The sequence below is a fragment of the Theropithecus gelada genome, chromosome 11 (genome assembly GCF_003255815.1).
Source record: "Theropithecus gelada isolate Dixy chromosome 11, Tgel_1.0, whole genome shotgun sequence".
NCBI lineage: Eukaryota > Metazoa > Chordata > Mammalia > Primates > Cercopithecidae > Theropithecus > Theropithecus gelada.
Window position 1 is genome coordinate 34175850 of NC_037679.1, and position 26209 is coordinate 34202058.

Consider the following 26209-nt stretch of genomic DNA (forward strand, 5'->3'; position numbering starts at 1 on the left):
AATACAGAAAATCTCTTACAGTGACCTTAATGTTACCGTATCCAGTGATTAAGGTCAATGGAAAACTACAGCAACCCAGTTCAGAAAGTTTGGGTCACCCCAACAAGTAAAGAACCACAACCAGCTGAGGTGCTTGCTGAAGGTAAAAGGAATACAGAATGGGTGGTGGAAGAAAGTAGTCATAAATACCAGCTGTAGCTATGTGGTCAGTTTCAGAAGTGTAATTTTCATGAGTATTTTCTCTTTGTTATGTATACATTGTATGTATGTATATAAAAATCTTTGTTTTCTTTTCTCTCATTTGTCATTCAACATGATATGTTTTGACTTTATGTTGTAGTATTTAAGTACTATTAATTTTATATCACAATATTTAAGTTATAGGATATTAAAGAGAAGAGTAATCATCACCCAAGGAATTTATCATCTCTTCTGGGGAAGGGTTTAGTACACTTTTGGACAAAAACACGATAGTTGTATTACATTAGGCAGAATTATGACCTCATTCTTGTCTTTATTTGGAGATTATGGTTTAGGGAGTTGCTTTTGGAGTGCCAAGTTGACAAGGAATGGACTTGTGATGGTTAATTTTATGCATCAAGTTGACTAGGACAGACATCTGGTTTAACATTATTTCTGAGTGTGTCTCTGAAGGTGTTTCTGGAAGAAATTAGAATTTGAATCAATGGACTGAATAAAGCAGATTGCCTTTCCCAATGTGGGTGGGCATGATCCAATCTGAGTGCCTGAATAGAAAAAGTAGAGGAGGAAAGATTCCACTCTCTCTGCCTGGCTGTTTGACCTGTCATGTCAATCTTCTTCTCTCTTTGGACTGAGACTTACATAAGCACTACTTCCTCTCAGGTCTTTGGATTTGAATGGGAATTTACACCATCAGTTCTCCTGATTCTCAGGCCTTCGAATTCAGACTGAAAATATACCACTGGTTGTCCTGGGTCCCTAGCTTGTGGATTGCAAATTACGATTATGGTACTTCTCAGCCCCCATAATCACATAAGCCGATCCCTTATAATAAATCTCTTTATATAATTGTGTGTGGGGATGTGGGGATGTGGGGATGTGGGGATGTGGAGGGGTGGGAGGGTGGGGGGTGTATTTTCATTCTATGAGTTATTTTTCCCTGAAAAACCCTGACGAATACAATGTCCAGTAGGTGAATGGATAAGCTGTGGTACGTCCACAGAATGCAATTATTATACAGTACTAAAAATAAATGAGCTATCAAGTCATGAAAAGACATGGAAAAACCCTAAATGTATATTACTAAGTAAAGTAAACCAATCTGGGAAAAAAAAAAAAAAAAAACCTACATACTGTATGATTCCAACTATATGACATTCTGGAAAAGGCAAAACTATGGAGAGAGTAAAAAGATCCCCCTCTAAAATTAAGGGGAAGAAAGGATGAATTGGATTAACACAGATGATTTTTAGGGTAAACTATTCTATATGATACTACAATGGTGGATGCATGTCATTATACATTTCTCAATACCCACAGAATGTAGCGTAGCTATAGTGAACTCTAACGTAAACTATGGACTTTGGGTAGCAATGATGAGTCAGTGCAGTTATAGGCTCTTCGACTGTAACAGATGCACCCCTGTAGTGTCAAATGTCCATAGTGGGGGAAGTTGTGCATGTACGGGGGCAGGGCTACCTGAAAATCTTCTGCTGAATTTTCCTGCGAGGCTAAAACTTCTTTAAAAAATAAAATATTTTTTTAAACAAACGAATGTTAGGTTATCTGGGATTCACAATGGAGGTGGCCACATCCTTTGACAATCTTAGTATTCAAGTCGTTGGTCACTTTGACATGATAGTGTGATAACAAAATCAATCTCGTAAAATTTAATTCTATCAAATTAATTTTCAGAGAATAGTGAAACATATCATATCCTCTAAACAAAGTTTGGAGAAGAACAGGGAATTAGAAAATTTAAAATCAATATTAATGACACTGAGCTCATATTACAGAACATTAGCATATACCTATAGTTTAATAATGTTTGGGCATTTAAACAATTAATTAAATTTTGGCAGTGGAAATTGGATGGAAGAAAGTTTTTTTCAGTAAGAAAAAATTAACTACATATTTTAATCATCTGAAACTTCTATGGATTTCAATAATTTAATAGATTCATTTAGCTCTAAATGTCTTCAAGCACGTCATAAATCCTCTGAAGTCTCTCCTTTGTAATGTAGCCTGTTAATATTCATTGTAGCCTGACAATATTCATTGTCTAAGTTCACTTTTTCTATTCTATTAGTATGTCTTGTGATTTATTTCAAAGATAAAATGAATGTCTTAACTTTTCATTCATGACTTTTTAATCCTGATTTTTTAATCAAAATTTGATGGCAATTATTATCTACTACAATGCATTATTTCGTCTTCCTACACATTTTTCCTTCTTACAGTAAATCCAACATCCTGACAACATCATTAAAAATATTTTGACAGTAATTATATTTGGACAGATTCCCTTTTCTGAGCTGTTACTTAATAGTCTCTTAATAATCAACATAGAATATTTTTAGGACAGAAAAGATATAGAAAATATTTTGCTTTGCTTTAGTCAAAAGTGTTGAATTCTCCAGTATTTTCTTTCTTTAATCTCACCCCTCTCATACCCCTGGATGGTGGCATAGAATTTTATAGGGTAAACTTATATGTATTACCATGACATAAATGAAAGGCCAACTATGTACGGTGTGCTTCTGAAAGACAGTCCTGTTACCCAAAGGTGAGACAGAAGCCATCTTTGATAGGGCATTTACAACTTGAGGCCCAGTAAATATTTCATCCACAAAAAAGTATGACAGGGAACATTATCTGTGGCAAAAATGTAAATGAACAGTTCTACCTCTCTCATCCTTAACTTTATCACCAGTAAAATGAAAACAAAATTACCTGCCTCTAGAATTGCTGTGATGATTAACTTGGAAAATAAATAAAAACTCAGCACTTTGGGAGGCTGAGGCAGGAGAATTACTTGAGGCCAGGAGTTCGAGAACAGCCTAGGCAACATAGCAAGACCCCCATCTCTATAGGAAAAAAGAAAATTTCAGCACTAATCATAAATACTTTATAAATGTCAGATACCATAATACTTAATAATTTTAAAATCTCAGAATTATGAGAGAAATCTAGACAGAGGAAAGAAGAAGAATACATTGGCTATTTGCCTAACACTTGAATGATAGTTAGTGTATGTTTTTAAATATTTTTATCCCAAATTCTTCATTGCATACAAGGGCCTGGTGTGATACCATAAAACATAAAAATAGTAAAGTCCTTTGAAAACTGCACCACAAAGAAAAGAGTCAAGAAAATAATTTAAGTAATTTAATCAGATAAGATTCAAGTTTATCCCCAGCTCATTTGTCTTTTATTCTTCATTTCAGTTAGTTACATTTCCACTGGTTATCACCAAGGTTGTGCATGCGCCTTGAAATGTTCACAAAAGGTCCACGATACAGGGGTTTATAATAGGCTATATGTTATATTCAGAATCCCAGGGGAACTAATAGACTCTGGAAATATTGATTAAGCAAGATGTAAAAATCTTATACAGTTTTGTCTACAACAGTTTTAAAGACAAGTACAAGCTTCATTTGCCACAAAACTCACAAAAGTAATTGATTAAAGAATATCTCTTTTATGCAAAATATACATTTTAGGATATAATTTAATCGATATTCTACTATATACTGTCATTGCTCCTTGATCATTGAATAAAAAAATACTCTCATTGCCAGAATTATATTTTTATAATATTTATAATTGAGGTAATAATGATAAAAGACTTAAACTATGAATAATGTTGGTGAGTTTCATTTAAGCTACAACAATTTCCCAGAACTAAACAAATATGTGAATAAACATAGGTCATTTTTGATAAATGAATACTAACAATTTCACAACATAATTGACAAGCTGATTACATCAGTAATTTATAAGAAAATAATACAATCAAGTTCATAGATTCAACCAACAAAGTAGAAATAAGGGCAATTAAGACAGAACTATACTACATCAGTATCACTGCCTTAAGTAATTCACAGCACAACCTAATGTGGGCCCATGAAGAGTAATTCACAGAAGTGTAGGCCTTACATGAAACTTCAGAGATGTTGATCATGAATTTGGCTTCTATTGATGAGAAATGGCCAAGACTGTTGACCCATGCACACATGTTAATATTTACAGTTGTTTCATGGACACTGGCCAGTCTACAAGCAGAGCACTCGCATGGGGAGCACCGGATGAGTTCCAGCCACAGTTCTTTTATAAGCTTTAAGTGCCTCATGAAGACGCAGGGATCTCCTCCAAGTGCAACCTGGTCACATCAGGGCACATTCAGCAGCAGAAGTCTGTTTCCAGTATAGTCCTTGGTATGGCTAAATTCCACTGTCCCTTTCTCAGCAGTCAAAAATCCATGATAAATTCTGTACAACACTGTAGTCAATAACAGCAGCACCAGACAGCATATTAATTCTTTTAACCATAAATTTGTGTGTAATTATAATGTTCTATGTGTGGTGTTATCAAAAGAATCACTGTGTCTCTAAGTATCATATATGTACGTCTGGATAAATACACTGTTGTACAAGATCTCCAACATGCAGGTCATGCTCTAGGACTTGGGGATATAGAGTAATACATGTTTCGTGGCCAATAATAAAAGTGACAATTGTCTTCCTAACAAAAAATAAACACGAGAAATAGGAATTAATCAGTAGTCTCGAGGATCCCAAATGCCTTAGTAATGTTATTTATCCCTCTATTTATTTTACGGCATTTTTTCTTCCCTCACATGCTCAATACATGAGACACACTATTGCTGTTGAATTCATAGAAATGAATAAATAGACTTTCTTCCACTCAGACTGAATATGACTCCCTAAGGATTTTGTTGGAGTGTAGTAATGAATGCTGGTTGCTAGGTAGTAGAAACTGACACTGCAGCAGGCAACCAAGTGCAATGGTGAAATTGCTGCTTAAACCCTGCTTATCAAAAAGATTCACAGTGCCGATTAACTTAGGTAGTCTACAGGGTATCATTAATTTATACACAAAGCAGAGAGGCTGCTCCAAATAGCAAAAAAAGGTATGGGGTTGGGGTTGGAGGGAGTCAACATTAAAATCATGAACATCTTACAGAGGCATTTCTGTGCTTCATGGAGACAGATGGCATATACAGTAAAGACAGGGAGCTAAGACAGACAGACGGGAACAACATACAGGACAAAACACCTGATTAAATACTGCCTGAAAATCTGATTAATCTTTTGATTCAGAAATTTAAGGCTAATCAAAAAAGCCTTCTGTGAACACCAGTGACTTTTGAAGTTTGCATAAAATATTAACAAATAAAAATAAAATAAGGGGGTAAAAAAAAGACACAAGAGCTTTGGGTGATATTTGGCACTCTGCCTCTGAAAATGATGACAAATCCTGGGGATTTAAAAAAAAAAAAAAAAGAGTCTAGAACCAAGCAGCAATTTCTGGCTAAACAATGCAAGCCTGGCTGGCAGTTACCTTTCTTTCTCTCATGTTTTGTGCCTTCCCCAAGTCATTAAGTAAGAGATCTGGCCTCGGCTTGCGTGTAACCAGTAATGACAACCTCTTTGCAGTTATCTGTGTGCAAACAACCAGAGACATTCAGAACTCCAATACAGCATTTTTGAAGAAAAGTAAATCAATCAAGAAATTAAACTATTTAAAACATATATTTCTTTCAAATAATAAGAAAAAAAAAATGTCAAGGAGAAACGTGCCCTCCCTGCCCCACAATTCAACATGCAGAACAGTCGACCAATGCTTTCATATCAGCAGGATGGTTCGATGCAAGTACACATATCCTGAGCTATCCACAGTCCCCAAACTCTGCAACATTGCTTTCAGGTGATAGAGACAAGATGGTCCATGCAAATGAGCTGACACAAGTCATGTTGTGTGCAATCAAGATAGGATCCCAGACATCTTCAGAATGGTTTACAGTCACAAGAAATAAAGTTCCAATGAAGTGGTTGGCATTTGGAAGCACACTGTTTTAAATATATCTCCCTGAAGATATGTTTATATATTAGTGCACTGGTCAATATCTGACACTATCTGTCATTTTATTGCAAAAGGAGATCAGGGCAATTAATAGGAGAAATCTTAGCACTACTTTAGACAATCTTTAAAGCCTGGATAAAATTCATTAGCTACCCAAGTGGCATTTCTGACTTCAAATTGTAGTATCATGCAAGATTTATACTGTATTAATGGAGCCTGGAGTAACTCTACATTTAATTATTTCCATTATGGGGTAAACAGTACTTGAATTAATACAATTTAGCCGACTGATGCAGTTTGGTTGTTTGGTTTACAAGATAGATGGGATGGGAGATCGAGAGCGCCTCAGAGGACAAGGAGAGTTGTAGGGTGATGTTACTGGAGAGAGCCTCAGAGCATTGCCTGCCAAGCCCGCTATGTTGTTTAAGCTTCGGGATTTTTCATATCCTTTTATGAAAAAATGCACAGACATCAGTTGAATTCAACCAGAATATAGACAGACAAATAATACCATGCAGGGTAATCAAAAGTGCTACTTTCAAGCTCAAAGAAGAATTTGCTTACAAAGAATTTAATATTGTGACAATTTATAACTCTAAAAAAATGAAGTTCACTGTAGTTGCCATTTTGAAAAGATTAAACCAGCCATCACAAATTATGGTTACAATACTTCGAAATCTATTTTTTCCCAGATTATAGTTAGTACTAATGTAATTTTGTCATGTAGAATACTAGAACTCATTTAAGAATTAGGCAAAGCAACTTAAGTAAGATATAAGCTTGACTAATATTTTTAAATTTTGGAATGTGTTCTTGAAAAAAAAGAGAAATAAGTAGGCTACTTTTTCTCTTTTCATTTTTTATTTCCTAAGCTAATAAAGCATACTTAAGTTTAAATGGACAACTCTTTTTCCAGCATATTTAATCTTCCAGCTTTATAGGGTTAAAAGATGATTCTTAAATAATGGCATTTGGTGCCATTATCCAGGTGATGTAGGATGGAATGCCCATTTCTAATTCCTTGGGTAAGAAAAGTAAAGGAAAAAAAAAAGAAAATGAATGAAATATAAATTGAGTCATAATTTCAGTGAAATAAGTTTGAATTTGATTACATGATGTTTTCAGCTGATTTCCACCCCCAGCCTTCCCACCCAGAAATTGAGAATAATTTGGTGTTAATTCATCTTTTGTTTCTATTATATCACACCTTGATCTTTTGTTAATGATAGCCATGAAGTTACAGGATAAAAGATGCTCTCATAAACTTTAGCCTTATTCCTTAGCTACTTAAGCAACCCTTTCAAAGTCACCTTTGGAAATATTTGTATATTGTAGTATTTTTTATTACAAAATATTAGAGACAGTTAAACGAGGTGGAAAGCACCTAGTATAAATTTTGAAGTGAAATGTCTTAAAGCAGGGCAACTATTGACTAAAAAAGTAGTCATACTACAAAGATTTGAGATGAATGTTCTGACAGCTTTCTTGAAAAACTGTTACAGAAGAGGAAAATGAAATTCTTTTTTGGCAACCAAAATTGAGCAAGTAGATACAATTCTAGTGGACTACTTGTCTCCCTTACAATATATGACTTACTCTTTGGGTTCTAATCAGACCTTGGTGTACTTGATGAGTGTGTGAGAAAAAAAAAAAAAAAAAATGGGTCCATTGTTTTTCTTTATGTACCTTTCAGCTATTCCTCTTTAATTGAATCTTTTCATGGAAATTCCAGAGAAGAAGTCATGGATAACTTTCCTCTTTTCATTGGAAGAGAAAAAGTGATGTATCTGATTATTTTATGTATGAGAGGCCAAGATAGACAATGGGTGTGGATCACAGCAATACCCCTCTTATGGGGTAAAGCTGTCTTATGGGGTGAAGCTGGATTGGATAAGAAAAGAAAATGATGAACATTCCCCTCCCCTCACAACATGCACACACATTAACTTTCAGCAGACTAGTTGCTTTCTTTGAGATTTTGTAGATAGAAATTTATACCATCAATTAACTATGACAAATGTTCTCTAGCACATAGTCTCTGCTAATCAAATAATTATGGGCCAATGTTTTGTTAGTCCCTAAATATAAATTTTCACATGCACGGAGGGTTAGTTATTACTGGTCTTCTGAAAAGTGACTGAAAATACAACTTTGGGAATTGTAGAAAAAAATTATCCTGTGCCATTGAAGTTGACTGTATAACCTAAAAATGTAAATTAGACGATAAACATTGATTGGCTTTGATTAAAGGCAAAGTGGTGAATATGCATGAACTAAATGGGCTGTTAATAATTAAACATCATCATACAGATTTACAACTCTGTTCTCTACAATCTCCTTGCTCCTACAGGATCCCCAGAAAGGTAAAATTCTCTTTGGCAGTTTTATAGTGTTCATGCCAGTAATATGTAAAACTTGGTTGCCATTCTAAATGTTATCTTTCTGAAGTATAGTTTTACTATAAATATTCTATTCTGTTTATAGGTCCTATATTTTTAATGACTATAATTTCAGTGTCTATTTGAAAAGTCTTCCTTTTTAATTTAGTAACAAGTATTTATTAGTAAAATTATATATTATTCATATAAATATTTTTTCTTTATTCTACATGTTCATTTACGATTTAAAAATTTGATAAAATTTTGCTTAATCAAGGTTTTAGTGGAATGGCTGAAAATATAATTCATGATAATAAACACTGTTGAACTGATTTTGAACTAACATCTAGATACACAGCATTCATTCCAAATAATTCTTAAGTGCATGTGCTTATCTGTGGCAATACTGAAACTACCTACTCATGTGCTATTCACGAGCATGTTTTAGTTTATGTAATATGCTTTCCTAAAGGAAAAAACATGCATTCTAAGTATTGAGAGTTTACTCTTTTAGAGAATCCTTAAAGATTTCTTAATATATGCCCAATTACATTCATATTTTTAGCTAGAAAAATAATTCAGTGGGAATCCAGTAATTTATTTTCACTTATAGAGAGAAGTATTTTTAAATATTAAAATCAAATCAGCAGAGATACCAACTTGAGGGATAAATGAAAGGATTATATAGAAAATAAATGAATAGAAGTAACAGCAGAAATCTATAACCTACATAAAGAGAAACAGGAAAAGAAATGAATACATTTGTGATAGATATGATAAGATGACCAACTGAAAAGATTAAGTGAAGTTAGCCAGAAGTACTACCATACTTAGCAGGAAAAAACATATAGCTATAAACTACTTAAGCAAGAATGAAAAAGAGTTGATTATGATAAGAAATGACAAACAGTAAAAAGCTCATGAATAAATTTTCAAAGATATTCTAACAAAAAATAATTTGTATTTGTGAAATAAGATTGCATGTATACATTTTACATGCAAACTAAATATCTTATTAATTGCTTTGCTTGCAAAACTTTGCAATTTATAGTAAAATTTTGTATTTAGATAGTGCCTTATAACTTGCAAAGCCTTTTCTTGTTCATGATTTTCTTTGTTAGTTTAAAACTCAAAATATTGTCTAACATAGAAGAAAAACATTCTGGAGAGTTCTTTAAACACATAATCTTAGTATAAATATTGCATGTGATAATCTCATTGAATGCTGCTCTAAAATGTAAGTAAATTTAACATGTATATACATTGTGTACAGTGATTTAAGATATTCAATGCACTTAGAACAGCATGTTCTATATAAAATATTAGTTTGATATGATTATTATTTAACATATGTACATATATTTTGCTCGAATACTATGATAGTGTATTCACTGTCTTCAAAATATGTTTAAAGATTTTTCTAGCACATATTTAATGTAGAACAGTAAACAACCAAATAAATCTATTGAGAGGATTGAAATACATTTTGGTGCAAGAAATAGATGCAAACAATGGAAGTAATTGGAATGGAGAAGTATTTAAAATATTATTCATGGAAGGAACAAGAGTCCTTTGTCTTCTCTTTTAAGTCTCAAAGGCATAGAAGCAAAGAAGAAAAATCTAAAGTGATCAAAAGAAATTAAGAGAAGTACAACATGGGCAGTAAAATATTTCAAAGAAAAAGAGAATCACAAAATAAATATTTGAGCCTTAAATGGTAAATAATTCAATAGGGAGAAACTCCAATGAATAGCAACTGAGCACAGTATTATTTAAATGCAGTTGTGCTAATATGAAAGTTTTAAAGTGGATTTTTATTCAAATTCAATCAATTACCATAAGACATTATTAGAGTTCTTTCCCTATTCTGTCAACAAACAGAGGAAAAATTACTGTGGCAATAAAGCAACTGGAATTGTCAAAGTAGAAGCTAATAATAAAGCATACCCCTTTTGACAAAAGTGGGTTATAATCATCACAAGACTATTCTTAAAGGGTAGGAAAAGATCCCAATTGTCCTACGGTTGTAAAGTTTACCAAAAGGGAATAAAAAACTTTTTCGGGAATAGTTTAGACAGTGGTACAATCAAGGAAAAAGGACCCACATGATAAGTGGGAGCTTCAATATTCTATTATACTCTTTTAACAAAGATGCTCGTCCCATAATTTTTATTCATTCAACCAAGATTTATTATCTTCTAGGTGTCAGGCACAGTTCATGTCTGTTGAAAAATAGTAATAAACAGATTTTTTTATTATTGGTCATGAAGAAAATTCTGTAAGTGCATTTTGTGATTACACAAGTAGGCTTTGAAGTGATTAGATATACTGTTCCATATGACTAAGGATCATGGGCCTTTGCAACCTTGAGACCCTCAGATAAACCACTGGCAAAAACTACCCATGTACTGGATAAGAGACATTAGAGAATGTTTCATGCTTTACTTTGAGAGAAAAAAAAAACTTACAATTGTTTTATAATCATAAATTACTCATCAAATATGTGCACAGAGCCAATTAGTGAGTTTTATTTGTTGTAGTGAAAAAGATAACTTTTAACGACTGCCGAGTACATTATATTAAAGTAATTGGATACGTGATTTAATATTTACATATTCCATTCCAATTCTGCCCATAGAAAAATGGCAAACCAAAGGAGAGAGAAAAAGGGATGAGATGCCTTTCAGATATGACAATCACATAGGTTATTATGTATTTTAACAAGTGTCTAAGGAGAGAAGATGTAATGGAGAGAGGAAAAGAGCACCGCACGCAGTCTTTCCTAGAAAATGATGAATGAGCATTTTACATTACTCCATGTATTTACAACAGTTTATTGCTAAGTCACCTGTTATGATCTGATTAAATGCATGCCTACCTTTCCTGATCCCTCCATCAGAAGCACACGTGTAATCACCTGTCGTCAGTAGGAAACATGTTTCCCCTCTTCTGTTTTTGTCTCTGGTACTAGAGCGTCTGATGGGGAGCCTTTCTGGGGGTGATAGTGGCGGCTCACTTCCTGTACTGTCGTCACCTGATAACACTGGTCACAGCACCATGCCCATTGACAGACAGTGATGAATGAGGAAATGAGACAGTACAAAGAGTTTACACAGAATGCTGGTAGTCCAGTCACTCGATATACAAAACACAAGAATCACATCACAATAAGAAAAAGAATTTTTATCACTCTTCACGAAAAATTACATGGAGCAAAATGGAAATGTATTGAAAAGAGTAGAAATGTTATTTGGGAGATTTTAATTCCATTTTGGATTTTATCTAATAAGAAATTGCCCTTAACACAACTAATATGAACTCAAAGTAAGTGTGATAATGAAAAAGCACATAGATTATTGTCTTACAATTTTTGACATGTTATCTATTTACTCTGAATAGGAATATTTTAAAATGGAACCTATTTAAGAAAATCTCTTAAGTACATTTTGCCTTTGTGGTTATTTAAAAGACATGCTTTTATTAATTTCTGAAGGTATTGTGTCCCAAACTCTTAATAAAAATTATTCCAAAGCACACAAACTCCATGTCCAGGTACTCTATTTGGAAGCGGCAAAATATTTTTGAGCATGCAGTGGAACAAGGCCAGCTTCTCCAAATGTCCTTGAAATGAGTATCTGTTTACTTCTGGATCCTTGCCAAAGACTTTCACATCCTATTAGCCTAGATACTAGTTTGTTATTTCATTGTTTACCTGGGATGATAGTGCCCTTCTTAAGGGCTCTTTTCCCATGCCCTTCTTAAGGGCTCTGCATAGATACTTGAGAATAGTTTGATGACAGCAGCAACACCAACTAAACTCTACCTTTCATAAATACATTCTTAACAGTTTTTAGATATATGTTAGCAGAATTTGCATAGCCATTTACTAAATAAGCATAAGGACTGTGAATGAAACTTATAAACACTTACAAACTTCAGCTCCAGTCACATTGTTTTTTTCCATTTACCTCTAGAAGCTAAAGAGGGACCTATGAAAATGATGCCTCCCTTTGTGTTAGTTTGTTTGCTTTCTTAGTTGATGTTACTTCTAAATTATGCAAAACTATTCACATAAAATCATCATGTCATTTTTCTATAAGAAAAAATAAAATATATCTAAGTTATGGGGAATTGATAAACCCTAAATTTTCATAGTAGGGTAAAAGTTAATTAAATTGTTTAATCTGCAAAATATTTTACCTGTACCAGACAGTAGACAAGAGGTGACACTACTATGACTTTGGCAGCTGAATGTCAATTTCTAGTCAATCAACTCTACATTGTCTACAGCAATGGGGAAGAGTAGAGATTCAGCTAATCTCAAGCAGTAAATCATTCAAAATTCAGTTCTGAGAGAGAGCAGAACCCAATACACTGTGTCTAAAAAGGAATTCCACTGAGAAATTCAACTTTGCCATTGAGTGGCCAAAGAAGATCATCTATTCCTTGAAAAATTGAGGGTTAATTATATTACATGTCATCGACCCTCATCAAAGGGGTTATAATGAGATACCCTACTTAATTTAAGAACAATGAAAATTTTATCAATCCTCCAGGATATTACTAGGGAAGAGCTTTGTTATCAAAAAGGTTATCTTCCATATCACCTGTTTGGAGTTTAGGCCTTTGAAATGTAAGCATCCATTCTTCTTAAATAACTGCTTCTTGTGAATTAGGTTGAGATGCATGGCACCATGTGGCAGAGGTAAAACTGAGACAAACACACCAAGCCAAACGATATGGAGATCAACATTTTGAAGATGAAAGATGAAAAATGGTCAATATCATACCATCACATCGTGCAGGGAAACAAAGAAACATTGGCACAAAAGCAACAAACAGGCAAAAGAAAATATTGGCACCATCAGCAAAGGGCATTCCCACTAAAGCAGGAAAACTCTATAGACCAGCTATGCAGTATTCTACTTGGGGTTCATTTAGAAAATGCTACCGTCTAGCTATCTGTAAGCCTGACGCAAACACACATTTTGTGAAGGGGTTAGGGCTGAAAACTCATGAACATGTGCAGAAAATGAGAATGACTGCCTTCTGTCTAAGGAACATACTGGTCTATAAAGCATTTAATAACATGCATTTGAAGTCCTGCCTTACCTGATCTGTTATGTTCCAGAAGTCGATTGTCTTTGCCCAGACACGTGTCACTCTGTGTACTATTGCAGGCCATATTTAATTCTGTCTTGCAAAAAGTAGGTGAGCTTGCCTGAGGAGCAGGAGGGATGTGCTTCTTTCTTTTCCTTGGAAGTTTCTGCTTTGCCATTGCCAAGGAGTAGTACATTCCAAAATTGTTGACAATGACAGGCACTGGCATGGCTATTGTCAGCACTCCAGCCAGAGCACACAGGGCTCCCACCAGCATGCCTGACCATGTTTGGGGGTACATATCCCCATAACCCAGGGTAGTCATGGTCACTACAGCCCACCAGAACCCAATGGGAATGTTTTTGAACTGTGTGTGTTCACTAGCTGAAGGGTCGTTAGGTTGAGCTCCCACTCTCTCGGCATAGTAGATCATGGTAGCAAATATCAAAACTCCTAGAGCCAGGAAAATTATCAGCAGCAAAAATTCATTAGTACTAGCTCGAAGAGTATGTCCAAGCACCCTCAGACCTACAAAATGGCGGGTGAGCTTGAAAATTCTCAGGATCCTCACAAACCTTACCACCCTGAGGAAGCCAAGTACATCTTTAGCAGCTTTGGATGACAGCCCACTGAGTCCCACCTCTAAGTAGAAAGGTAGGATGGCCACAAAGTCAATGATATTCAAGAGATTTTTGATGAATTCAAGTTTATTGGGTGAAAAAACAATACGGACTAAAAATTCAAATGTAAACCACACCACACACACTCCTTCTACATACGTCAAGGCAGGATCCGTTTCAATTTCATACTGTAGAACAACACTTGTGCCATTGATGACTGGTTCTGTCTTGTTTTTAACAATATTGAAAGCTTCATGTGTTTCCAGGCAAAAAGTTGTAATTGAAACCAGGATGAAGAATAAAGAAGCAAAAGCAATAAACTGTAGAAGAAAAAGAAATAAAAAAACCCACAGTGATCTGAATCATAATATATGTTGATTCAAATCTAAAAGCAATAATTCCTGTAAATAAGAAGGAACAACAGTATATTTAGAGGTTTCACTTGGATATGACCTAAGAAAAAGAAGATACATGTATGTAACATTAATTAGAGTGTATGGGTAATGTATTTCAGGTTCTGTTTTCAACTTATAGATACAAAGTTTTGCTTTATGTTGGAATATAATTTATTGAGTTTTTTTGTGTAAGAAAATATAACCTGTAAAGAGAACACGAAAATCACTGCAAGGAATTGCAATTGAAAACACACCAAAACAAAAGAGAAATTTAGACAACAGTTTATGATCCTAGAAATCTTTACGCATAAGATCAAGTTTTAAACCTTTAAATATTAGATGCATGACACACTGATAGAAATTTGGAAACTACCCAAATTTAGCTGTAGATTTATATTCATATATATAATGTTCTGGATATCGTACGGTATCAGCATGAAAAAAAAAACAATCTTTGCAATACGTGCTGCCATGCAAATTACATCAACTTCAGGTGGAGACTTGTCCAAAAGTGCAAATCTAGGGAGGAAGAATAAATAAGACTGAAAGGAGAAAAACCCAGTAAAGTAGCAATTTAAATGAAAATATCTTCCTCTCTTGAAAATGGATCTCAAAGTGTTAGAGTAACATACTATAAAGTTGAAAGGGTTTTCTTAAATTCAATTCATTTCTTCAGCCAATAATACATGACTACACACACACACCTACCAATACAGAATAGTAAGAAAAAGCACCCATATAGTTCTTAGTAGTACCATATACTGTTGAAAGTAATTTACATCATTAACTTACATCAATCCTCATAACAGCACTACTCCTACTCCATTTTACAGTTCAGCGATATCAGGACAGAAAGTTTAAACTACTTTTCCATGGTCATAAACTACAAAATGATAAGCCTGAGTCACTAACCTGGCAAGTTTAGCTCCAGATTCTCTTCCTCTCACTTACCAAACTCTCAAATGCAGAATACAAATGTGCTGAAAACCATTTATTTAGGCTGGGATCACATACTTCGTAATATTAAAGATCTGAAAATTTGAAATCCAGTTGTTTGAATGAATGGCACTGTTGCAGTCAGCAGCGCTAGAGATCACTAGTACTCTGTGATAACACCTCAGGTTTAGCATGCTAAACGAACACCAATAGACTCTTCCTTAAATGTCTAAACAAAAGAGTCATTCAGGAGAAGGAAGCTGTCAGTCAAGTGGAGGGAGGTTCTTTCTTGAAAATTATAATAGAGTGTATCCAAATCCAAAGTTGCCCGTAACATCTAGTCCTCAAGCATGCCATTGGGAAGAGCTGAGACAGTTAAAGAAGAGATTGAAACTGCCACTCTTTTTACCTGGTTGAGTTTTAATAGGCCAAAATGTAAAGGATATACAAAAGGACTAAAATATCTTAGGACTGCAGCTATCTGCCCTAAAGAGCCACCTCAAATTATGGAACTTCTTCTACAGTGTGCCAGTTAGTACATCAGCTGTATAGTATCCTAAGGCAGGTCATTTTCACGGCTTTGACTTGCTCTCTCATGCACATTTTTCCAACTGCTCTAAGTTTTGGCAATGTGATCTGACCATTAGCTTTCCCAGATGTTTTATGAGATAATAGCATTCTTTTGTCATTCAGTTTTCGCTTTGTATAAGTAAATGTACTATTCTTTTTAATCAATCATTTGTTGTAACAGTATCATTAAGATCCTATGTACACATTCAAAGATAACCTTTCAGAGGAAGAATCAGTTATCCTCGATTCATAAATTACTTATTAATGTAATCCCAATTTTATCTATAGATTTAGGCGTCATGTTTGTTTCTTATTCCATCTAAAATCTTTTGTCATTAGAGTCCTGCCAATATGTACCTACTGACTCCCACCCCTCAACTATACTTTTCACCATCCCTACCTTAGACTCAAGCATTTCAGGCATTTATAGATTCAAAATAATCTTCCTAAAGCCTTAATAGCTCACTACCTCCTTAGTAATGAGATGTTCGTCAGTGTGTGTGTATTTGTGTGTATTTTGACAAAATTTTGGTTTCTATGCAAATTCTTGTGCAAAAATAAAACATGTGAACAGCCTATAAACAGTTCTAAGACACAAAACTTTGAAAACCAAAAGTTGCTTGTCATTTGGTATTTGTATTTATTTTTATTGGCAATATTTAAAGAACCACATCATGATTTTGTATTTGTATTATTCTACTTTGCTATTTTTTATAACTCTGTATATCTTTAGCTTTTAAGTACTTTGCAAATTTGCCAGTGTCATACCAAAGTTGATTCCATTTTCAAATATTCTTTTTATTTCCCTATTATAGTAATATTTTACTATAATATATTACATAATTTATATAATGAAATAATTATTTATGTTATATATAACATATATAAAATGTATATAGTAATATTTTTACTCTAAGAGGAAAATAAAAGAATATTTGAAAAAGAAAACAACTTTGGCATTCTGAGAAAAAGACAACATTCATCTCAGAGGTAGCTTATTATTTTGCTTTAAAAACAACCAGAGAGGCCAGGGGTGGTGACTCTCACCTGTAATCTCAGCAGTTTGGGAGGCTGAGGTGGACAGGTCACTTGAGGTCAGGAGTTCAAGACCATCCTGGCCAACATGGTGAAACCCCGTCACTACTAAAAATACAAAAATTAGCTGGGCGTGGTGGTGCACGCCTGTAATCCCAGCTACTTTCTCAAGTACTGAGGCAGGAGAATCACTTGAAACCAGGAGGCAAAGGTTGCAGTGAGCTAAGATTGTGCCACTACACTCCAGCCTGGGCAACAGAGAGAGACTCCGTCTCAAAAAAACCCAAAAAAAAACAGCCAGAGAGGCAATGTTTTTATTTATGAAAGCTAAAAACACTAGTCACAGTCTGGATTCTAATCTTAGGATAATAATCTTAGGATTCTAAGACAGAACAAAAGTATGCTTGACAATAACATAATAGAAATTTGGAAATTGAGGTTGAATTCTGAAGCGGGGAAAATGAAAAATTCTCTAAGGAGAAGGAGGAAGAGCTGAAAATGTGATGCCCACCAAATGAGAAATCCCTTCACAGGTTCAGTAGCAGAACTTGAGAATAGCAATGGATAATATTAAATTTTAAGATGATGCTTTTTCTGTTTTGCTTTCAGCAAAAGGCTATTTTATAAAAAGAGCTTGATGTTGATTCTGTTTCAAGGAATGAAGGTATTGGGCCAGTAGAGGACAAAAAGAGGGAGAAGTCAACCATGGGAGGTGGGATACATAGTAGGTATAAGAAACATAGAAGAGTCATAAAAATAAGAATAACAGGTAATAAGGGGAAATGTAGCCCCCATGAAAATTCTTGGAGATACTGGGAAGGCAAAGAGCTTACAGAGCTTCCCATGGAAGGAACAGGAACTCAGTTTGTTAGCAATTTAGTTCAAGTATCAAATGAATGGGTGACCCAGCAGCGTTGAGAACTCGAAATTATCCAGAGGCAAATACTTGGGTTGCATTAGCAAAGGCTTGGTGCACTTTATCTGAACTTAATTCTAAGCTCTTTGGATATAAAAAATGTTTTCTTTTGTTTCTGGCTCACTGAGTAGAGCTTAAGTAGGTAAATATGAGGTTAGACTGAATAACATTCAGAAAAAGAAAGTAAAAAGGAAAGAAATCGAGGTGAAGATATTTTATTTATTTGTTTCTTTTTCCTTCACTGAACTGAGAAATCTTTAAGGACTGGACTGATATCATATTCATTTTTTGTATTTCTTGGTGCTTGCACCGTTGTTAGTACTGTGCATGGCAGGATAGATAAAAGCGTGGAAGAATTAATGAAAGAACAAATGAGGAACTGAATAAGATAGACCACATTCCAGTGGGAATTAAAATGATATGAATAAAAGGCAAGTAATATAAATCAAGCAATGAAAAAGGAATATTGAAGCAAAAAAAAAAAAGCCAAATTTAAAAAGCAAATTGAACTGGCTTATTGGTCTAAATGTCACCAATAGCACCTTCCATTCATTCTCTTAATGGAGCTTGTGTCTTAGCAAGAAAATGGGGAAGAGAATCACACTGCCATCTCTCTGTCTTTTCCCTGTGATAAGACCAAAAACTCCTCCAGACATTAATTAAAAATAAAATTAGGCATGTTGAATAATTAAAATGTTAGAAAGCTCTCCAGACAAGGTGTTTCATGTCAACTGATTGTACAGATCTGATGCATAATTCCAGGCAGTTTCAGAATAAAAATATTCTGTTAAAATATTGGCCTGTGAGTATAATCAGTAGGCACATTTTTCTCCATTAGTCATGTCCATGTATTTAATTACACAGAGTGCCCAGGACTCTTATTTTTTTCACATCAGTGACCATGGGTCGGAAGTCTTCATAGTCCAGGATCTCCATGGAGGGTCTCATGTCAATCTACCTCAATGCAAATATTTAAGCAAATTTCTAGGTATGTATAATAGGCAGAGAGAAAGTGACGAAAAGTGGGGTATATTTTTATTTTCCTGATTTTCTCTTTCTTGTTATCATTAAAATGAGTGAAATTGAGCTCTATAACATATTCACATATGCTTATTCACTTTTTCAAAACTGTGGACTAGACTGTGTCCTTTCTCTGTGCTACTCTAGTCCAGGATCATTAATATTGCAGCAATTTTCACATACTTTTGTTAATAATTCCACATATCCACAAGTCGCTCAGAGAGACTTAAACATTCTATCCCCAGGACCATGACTTAAAGCAAGAAGTAGGTCTTCAGTCCCTGTTGTGAAATTAGTAAAAGAATAAATTATGAAATTCTGTTGCTTTGGTATGCAAAAATTCCATTGGAGCCAACACAGAATCTGTCTTTTGAAAGTTACTTCATCCTCCTATTATTCACAAAAGAAAAATCAGCCTATACTATAAAATATAAAGGATAAAAAACTTATAAAAAATTAAGCTCACCTCTATTTTGTAAATTAAAGGCAGAGAGATAATTTAATATTTGAAAATTAACATTATGGGAAAATCATGAAAATAAGCTACCTAAAATATAATACTAAAGAATTTCCATTTATATAATTTTACATAAGTTGCATTAGTTTTAGTTTGTAATCTAAGGACATTATCTTTCCAAATGGGAATACTTCATTCCTATTATGCTCATGTTGCTTTTCTTTCTTAAATAAGAAAATAAAGACTAAAGAACTGAAAGAATTTTAAATGTTTAAGTATCAGAAGTTCATGTAATCCCGTGATCCAAAATGTCCACTTTTAAAAATTTACTGTAAAAAATTTTACATTAAAGTACAAGGATAGACACATAGAATGATATTCAATGAAGCATTATTTATAATTAAAAAATAAAAATGTCTGTCTCTGAACTGATGGTATGTCTGTAATAGAGCATTCCGAGGAATTAGATACTGCAACATGTACTTATCTGGAATAACCTCCAAAGAATCATGTTAAGTTAAAAACACATGACTGCAGAACAACAATATGCAGAGTGTAATCTCATTTTTTCTCATTACATACAATTAATAAAGCAAATTAACAGAAACACTATATTTTTAGGAGTGGTTATAGCTGGGTGTAAGAGTGGCATTAAGCAGAGGTATTGCTAGCGAGAAATCCGAATTCATTCCATAAATGTCTGAAAAGTTAAAATTCTCTACAAAAAACTTCAATCATGTATTCCAGGTTTTAAAACAAAATTCAAAATAAGTAATAACCAAGAGAAGGTTAAGCCTGATTATTCTGAATGACCATTAAGTTGATATTATTAACCCGTAGAACCTATAAATTGGAAGTTTTTAATTTTTCTTCTTTTCTACAGCACCATAAACATAGATGATGGTCTTAATTTTGTATATATTCATGTCTTATACACCAATTTTGCCATAATTAACAAGAGTTTTTTTTGTTCATAGAACTCTGGTCTCTAGAGAGAGAAAAAAAATCTCTTTCATTGGTAAGTCTGTCCTTAAAGGCCAATCAAGTAGGAACAAGTAGGGTCCACTGTCTGCTGGTTCTATGCAGAGCTGAGAATTAATTCAGTTTCTTCTGAGGCTGTTGATAAAACCAATTTTTCTTTATCTAAGTTTTACCATTTAAAAATAGATTCACAAACATTACCACATTTATGGTATTGAATTAGATTGAAGAAAGCTGGCCTTTCAATGAAACCACCATACACAATTACCAAGCTTGGAAATCAGTAAAAAAGATTAAACTTCAAGTGTCTATATATAAATGTGTGTGTATATCACACATGTTATAGATTTTTATTCCTATATCCACATAAAATGTTTCTATGTATAAATAAATATTAAATTTAAATACAGATTATACATAAACATGTATATATTATAAAGACTGGTATAGAAATAGGTATAAAACAATATAGTATTCACTCCTAAAATAAAAAAAAAAAATACCCAAAGTTACTATTGACCACTGAGACATATGTGGTCCCTGATAAATATCTTCTACCATGTTTTCTTTATATCCTTATCCAATGTAAATATACAATCCTTCCTCCGTTGTTTTTATTTTGAGGACACAGATTGATTTAATTGAAATTGGAATTGTTTGTTTAGAGTCATGGCCTATCCATTCACACAAAAATGTAATTTTATGGGATACAAGAAAGAAACGCTTGATGTATTATTGGTATTACCACAACAAATTACAGTGTACAAAATTAGGTAACCGGAATTAAAAGTCATCAACTGTGAATACATAGTATCATTTTGCTTTCTTAAGTCTCAGGATGAAATTTAAAGTATTTAGTTACTGTATTTTATAAAAATATTTTTTATAATTGTTTCATTACACTGAAGAAAAATTTTACACTTTGCACTCTTAAGAATAACTGATGATATATAGCAATTTCATGACATAAACCAGAATTGTAATTTCAAAATTCCAACTATTTAAAATTCCCCTAATATTTTATCTTTAATGTATTTAATACAAATTTATTTTTAAATGATTAATTTGTCTTGAAATGATATGAACTTCTCTACCACCATCGAGGGTTATAGAGTCACATTATTAAGCCTTATCTGCTATGAGTCCCAATATGTCTTTCTTGAGGTCAACAATCATGTTGCAAAATAAATTATCCTAAAATATTTGTTTTTACTTAACAAAAAGTGATGGAGGTGAAGGAAGGTAGCTAATTTACAAACACCTGCCGAAGAGATGTTCTGATTCAGAAAAGTCTGTTTTTTAGCACTATGGCACCACAGTTAAAGCACATCTTACGGAGCGCCACCAATGTCTGTCTACCATGCAGTACCACCTTTGTTAGTCCAGGTACCTGTAAATCAAAGGGTCCCCAAAACCTCAGTCTCAAATATTATTGTTCTTGTTGTCCGTATTCTCCTTGCTCAGTAATTTTTTTCTAAAACCGTAACATTATCCCCAGGTAGCCAAGTTCTATCCAGCTATGGGAGTTAGACCTACCTGTAGTTCCATTGAAGCCCCATATTACATATTAAGTTAAAGCTGTAGCACTTTTTCTTCCTTAAGATCTTTGTTTATTGGACATCTGCTCCTCTTTGCTAATTGGTTTAGGCAGAACCCCTCCAATCCACTCTGGTACACTCCAGCAGGTGTTCCTATTCAGATGTATAGGTAGCAGACACTAGAGTCTCCCTTCCTCCTGTGTCTGAGGAGCACTTTTACAAGTACTTGCAAATTATTCCCAGAGAGCAGAGGCAAATTTACACTAAAAGATTCTGTGTGAATTGCAATTTGGTTATGAGAAACAAAGAAACCATATTTAAAATCTATAAGAGATTGATTGATTGACTGTGTAATTGGAAGTACAATAAAATGAGCTTTAGTGTTGCATGCCTTAACAAGTTAACTTTATCAACTGCTTTCACATCATGGTCTAGGGACACCCAGTAGTCACAAGGCCTTTTCTGGGGTCCATATAGTCTAGCATAGTTTTGCAGTAATACTAAAATATTTCTTGCCTTTTTCACTCTCATTGTCTCACTTATTTACAGTGGCGTTCTCTATAGGCTACATGACATGTGGTCTCTCAACACATTGAATGCAGAAGCAGGTATGAGAAATCACCCATTGTCTATTAAGCAAGATATGAAAGAGATTTGCAAAAACGTAAAACAGTGCTACTCTTCTAATTTTATTTTTGTCTCTTTCAAATAATTTTCCTTTTACACAATTTATTTTTCATTAAAATGTTAGCTCATATCACTTGGTTATATCCTAGTCCAGGAAAATAGGTGTCTCCTAGCTTTTTTATGTATGACTAACAGTACAAACTAGTGATTCTATACAAAATTACAAAGTCTCAAAGTTAATCTTCAATACAATTGGCTGCTTTACTAGATTATAAAATAATATGACTATGCTTTTACTATGTAAATAATTTTTTAAATATATGAATTCTTCTACCCTAAGGAATTCACAATAGTCACAGAGATCTACAATAATCAGAAATATCTAGGTCTATTGCTTAAATATTGGAATGTCTTGAAATCTGGTAATCTCATCTACTTCCATGTAACCACCTGCCATTAAAGCACCAATGATAACCCAAATGTATCTCCAGCTCTGCCTTTTCTTGGTGTTTTATAATTGTAATTCCCAAATACACAAAGTTCTTCAATCTCAATCAATGAAGGCAATCAAAATAGTAGTTATTATACATATTATTGTTGAAATTTTCAAAGGAGCTTCAACTTGCACTTGCCCAATTTGTTGATCAAATCTGCCCTTTCTACTCCATTATATATTTCTGTTATTTTGGACCACCACTTAGCAATTAACCAACTTGGTACCAAGACTCCTTTTTCTTCCCCAACACCTGCATCTGTTGAATTGCTGAATCCTGTAGACTTTCAGACTCTAGATACCTCTTTTCTTCCTTCTCTTCATTCCCAGGGCTAGCAGCTTAGCTTTTAATATGCTTTTAATTACTTTGTCTTGGATTACTAGGAATAAGCACTCTTTTAAGGGAACAAATGTGATTATGGCACTCACATGCTTAAAATAGTTTAATGGCTCCCAACTACTAGATAATATGCAATGTTCTTTCAAAAACTTTATTTTTTGAGACAACGTCTCTCTCTGTTGCTCAGGTTAGAGTGCAGTGGTGCAATCATGGGTCATCGCAGCCTTGATCTCCTGGGCTCAAGCAATTCTCCCACCTCAGCCTCCCAAGTTGCTGGGATTACATGCATGTGCCACCACACCTGGCTAATTTTTGTACTTTTTGTAAATAGAGATGGGATTTCACCATGTTGCCCAGGCTGGTCTTGAACTCCTGGGCCCAAGCAGTCTGCCTGTCTCAGCCTCCCAAACTGCTGGGATTACAGGCATGCACTACTGCACCCGGACATACAATTTTCCTTACATGTTATTTGAGAATTCCCTTATGTGGTCCTTACCTACCTTTTCTAATATGAATATCACCTCTCCTAGGATGTACCAGGCTATTTCATGACTTTGCACATGCAGTTCCTTCTGTCTAAAATTCATCTTTTTCCTTTGTAAGACTGGCAAATAACTACTAAGTAGTTAAAATTCAACTCAGTACATGGTCTTTTAACAAATCCTTGAAATCTGAGTCAAAATTAACCACTTCCTTGCAGTTTTCTAATCTAGCACTTACCTCATTTCTGTAATATTTGATTTTCTTCTCCTTTGATAGAAAACAAGCTTGTAACAGAGAGTTTTATTCGTATTTTATGTTAATGGCATTGATTTGTTGCTTAGTAACTATTAAGAAGGGATAATGGCAAAGATTATGGCCACACCAAACATAAAGTTTAACTCAGTCTTGGTTTATTTATTTACACCACTTTCCCCAAGTGGATTTTTAAGAATATTCATGAAAACAACAAACGGAATAGGAAGAAAGATATAAACTAAGACAAATTAGAAAATAGATTGTCAGCTTGTGTGACAAGAGTAGGGTACCGTAAGAGCTGTAAAGGAAAAAGAATGCTTCAAGGTGGAGAGATCAGCAGTCAATTTATGCTGAATTCAGAGAAGATAAAACGTCTATTGGATGAAATAATCAGGCCACTATTAGCTTCCTATGATGAAGCAGTTTTAGTAAAGAAATAGGAAAAAGCCAGATCTCAAGGGATTAACAAACTACTGAGTGCTGAGAAGTGTAAGTGACAAGTACACACACACACACACACACACACACACACAAAAGTACAGCATCATAAGGGTGTAAAATCAATTTTGTCCATAGAGGTCATCACAAATCTTTATAATTTTTATAGGGCTTAACAGTGAGTCCTAATATCAAATATTCCTGAAGTCTACCCCTAAAACTTTCTAATTCATAGACTTTTCCTACTCATAACTAATCAGGAAGCCATCATAACTACATGACTTTTTTTTTTTTAATTTATTTATTATTATTATACTGTAAGTTGTAGGGTACATGTGCATAACGTGCAGGTTTGTTACATATGTATACTTGTGCCTTGTTGGTGTGCTGCACCCATCAACTCATCATACACATCAGGTATAACTCCCAATGCAATCCCTCCCCCCTCCCCCCTCCCCATGATAGGCCCCGGTGTGTGATGTTCCCCTTCCTGAGTCCAAGTGATCTCATTGTTCAGTTCCCACCTATGAGTGAGGACATGAGGTGTTTGGTTTTCTGTTCTTGTGATAGTTTGCTAAGAATGATGGATTCCAGCTTCATCCATGTCCCTACAAAGGACACAAACTCATCCTTTTTTATGGCTGCATAGTATTCCATGGTGTATATGTGCCACATTTTCTTAATCCAATCTGTCACCGATGGACATTTGGGTTGATTCCAAGTCTTTGCTATTGTGAATAGTGCTGAAATAAACATACGTGTGCATGTGTCTTTATAGCAGCATAATTTATAATCCTTTGGGTATATACCCAGTAATGGGATGGCTGGGTCATATGGTACATCTAGTTCTAGATCCTTGAGGAATCGCCATACTGTTTTCCATAATGGTTGAACTAGTTTACAATCCCACCAACAGTGTAAAAGTGTTCCTTTTTCTCCACATCCTCTCCAGCACCTGTTGTTTCCTGACTTTTTAATGGTCGCCATTCTAACTGGTGTGAGATGGTATCTCATTGTGGTTTTGATTTGCATTTCTCTGATGGCCAGTGATGATGAGCATTTTTTCATGTGTCTGTTGGCTGTATGAATGTCTTCTTTTGAGAAATGTCTGTTCATATCCTTTGCCCACTTTTTGATACGGCTGTTTGTTTTTTTCTTGTAAATTTGTTTGAGTTCTTTGTAGGTTCTGGATATTAGCCCTTTGTCAGATGAGTAGATTGCAAAAATTTTCTCCCATTCTGTAGGTTGCCTGTTCACTCTGATGGTAGTTTCTTTTGCTGTGCAGAAGCTCTTTAGTTTAATGAGATCCCATTTGTCAATTTTGGCTTTTGCTGCTGTTGCTTTTGGTGTTTTAGACATGAAGTCTTTGCCCATGCCTATGTCCTGAATGGTACTACCTAGGTTTTCCTCTAGGATTTTTATGGCATTAGGTCTAACATTTAAGTCTCTAATCCATCTTGAATTAATTTTCGTATAAGGAGTAAGGAAAGGATCCAGTTTCATACTTAATGGGCAAAAACTGGAAAAATTCCCTTTGAAA

The 26209-nt window shown here is 34.3% G+C and overlaps 1 protein-coding gene across 5 annotated transcripts in view; it reads right to left on the minus strand.

Annotated features, from left to right (window-relative positions):
- Window positions 1-3354: 3354 nt before the first annotated feature.
- The window catches only part of KCNC2 (potassium voltage-gated channel subfamily C member 2), a 173611-nt gene continuing 150756 nt past the window's right edge, over window positions 3355-26209 (minus strand). The window contains exons 3-5 of one of the 5 annotated variants that reach the window (XM_025402148.1): window positions 13578-14505; window positions 11344-11508; window positions 3355-4482 (exon numbers count right to left, since the gene is read on the minus strand). In XM_025402148.1, coding sequence (XP_025257933.1) covers window positions 4373-4482; window positions 11344-11508; window positions 13578-14505 — 1203 coding nt within the window. In that variant the 3' untranslated portion in view covers window positions 3355-4372. Of the gene's footprint in view, window positions 7108-11343; window positions 11509-13577; window positions 14506-26209 lie in introns of all 5 variants that reach the window. The other 4 variants (XM_025402147.1, XM_025402149.1, XM_025402150.1 and 1 more) reach the window with 4 other exon arrangements.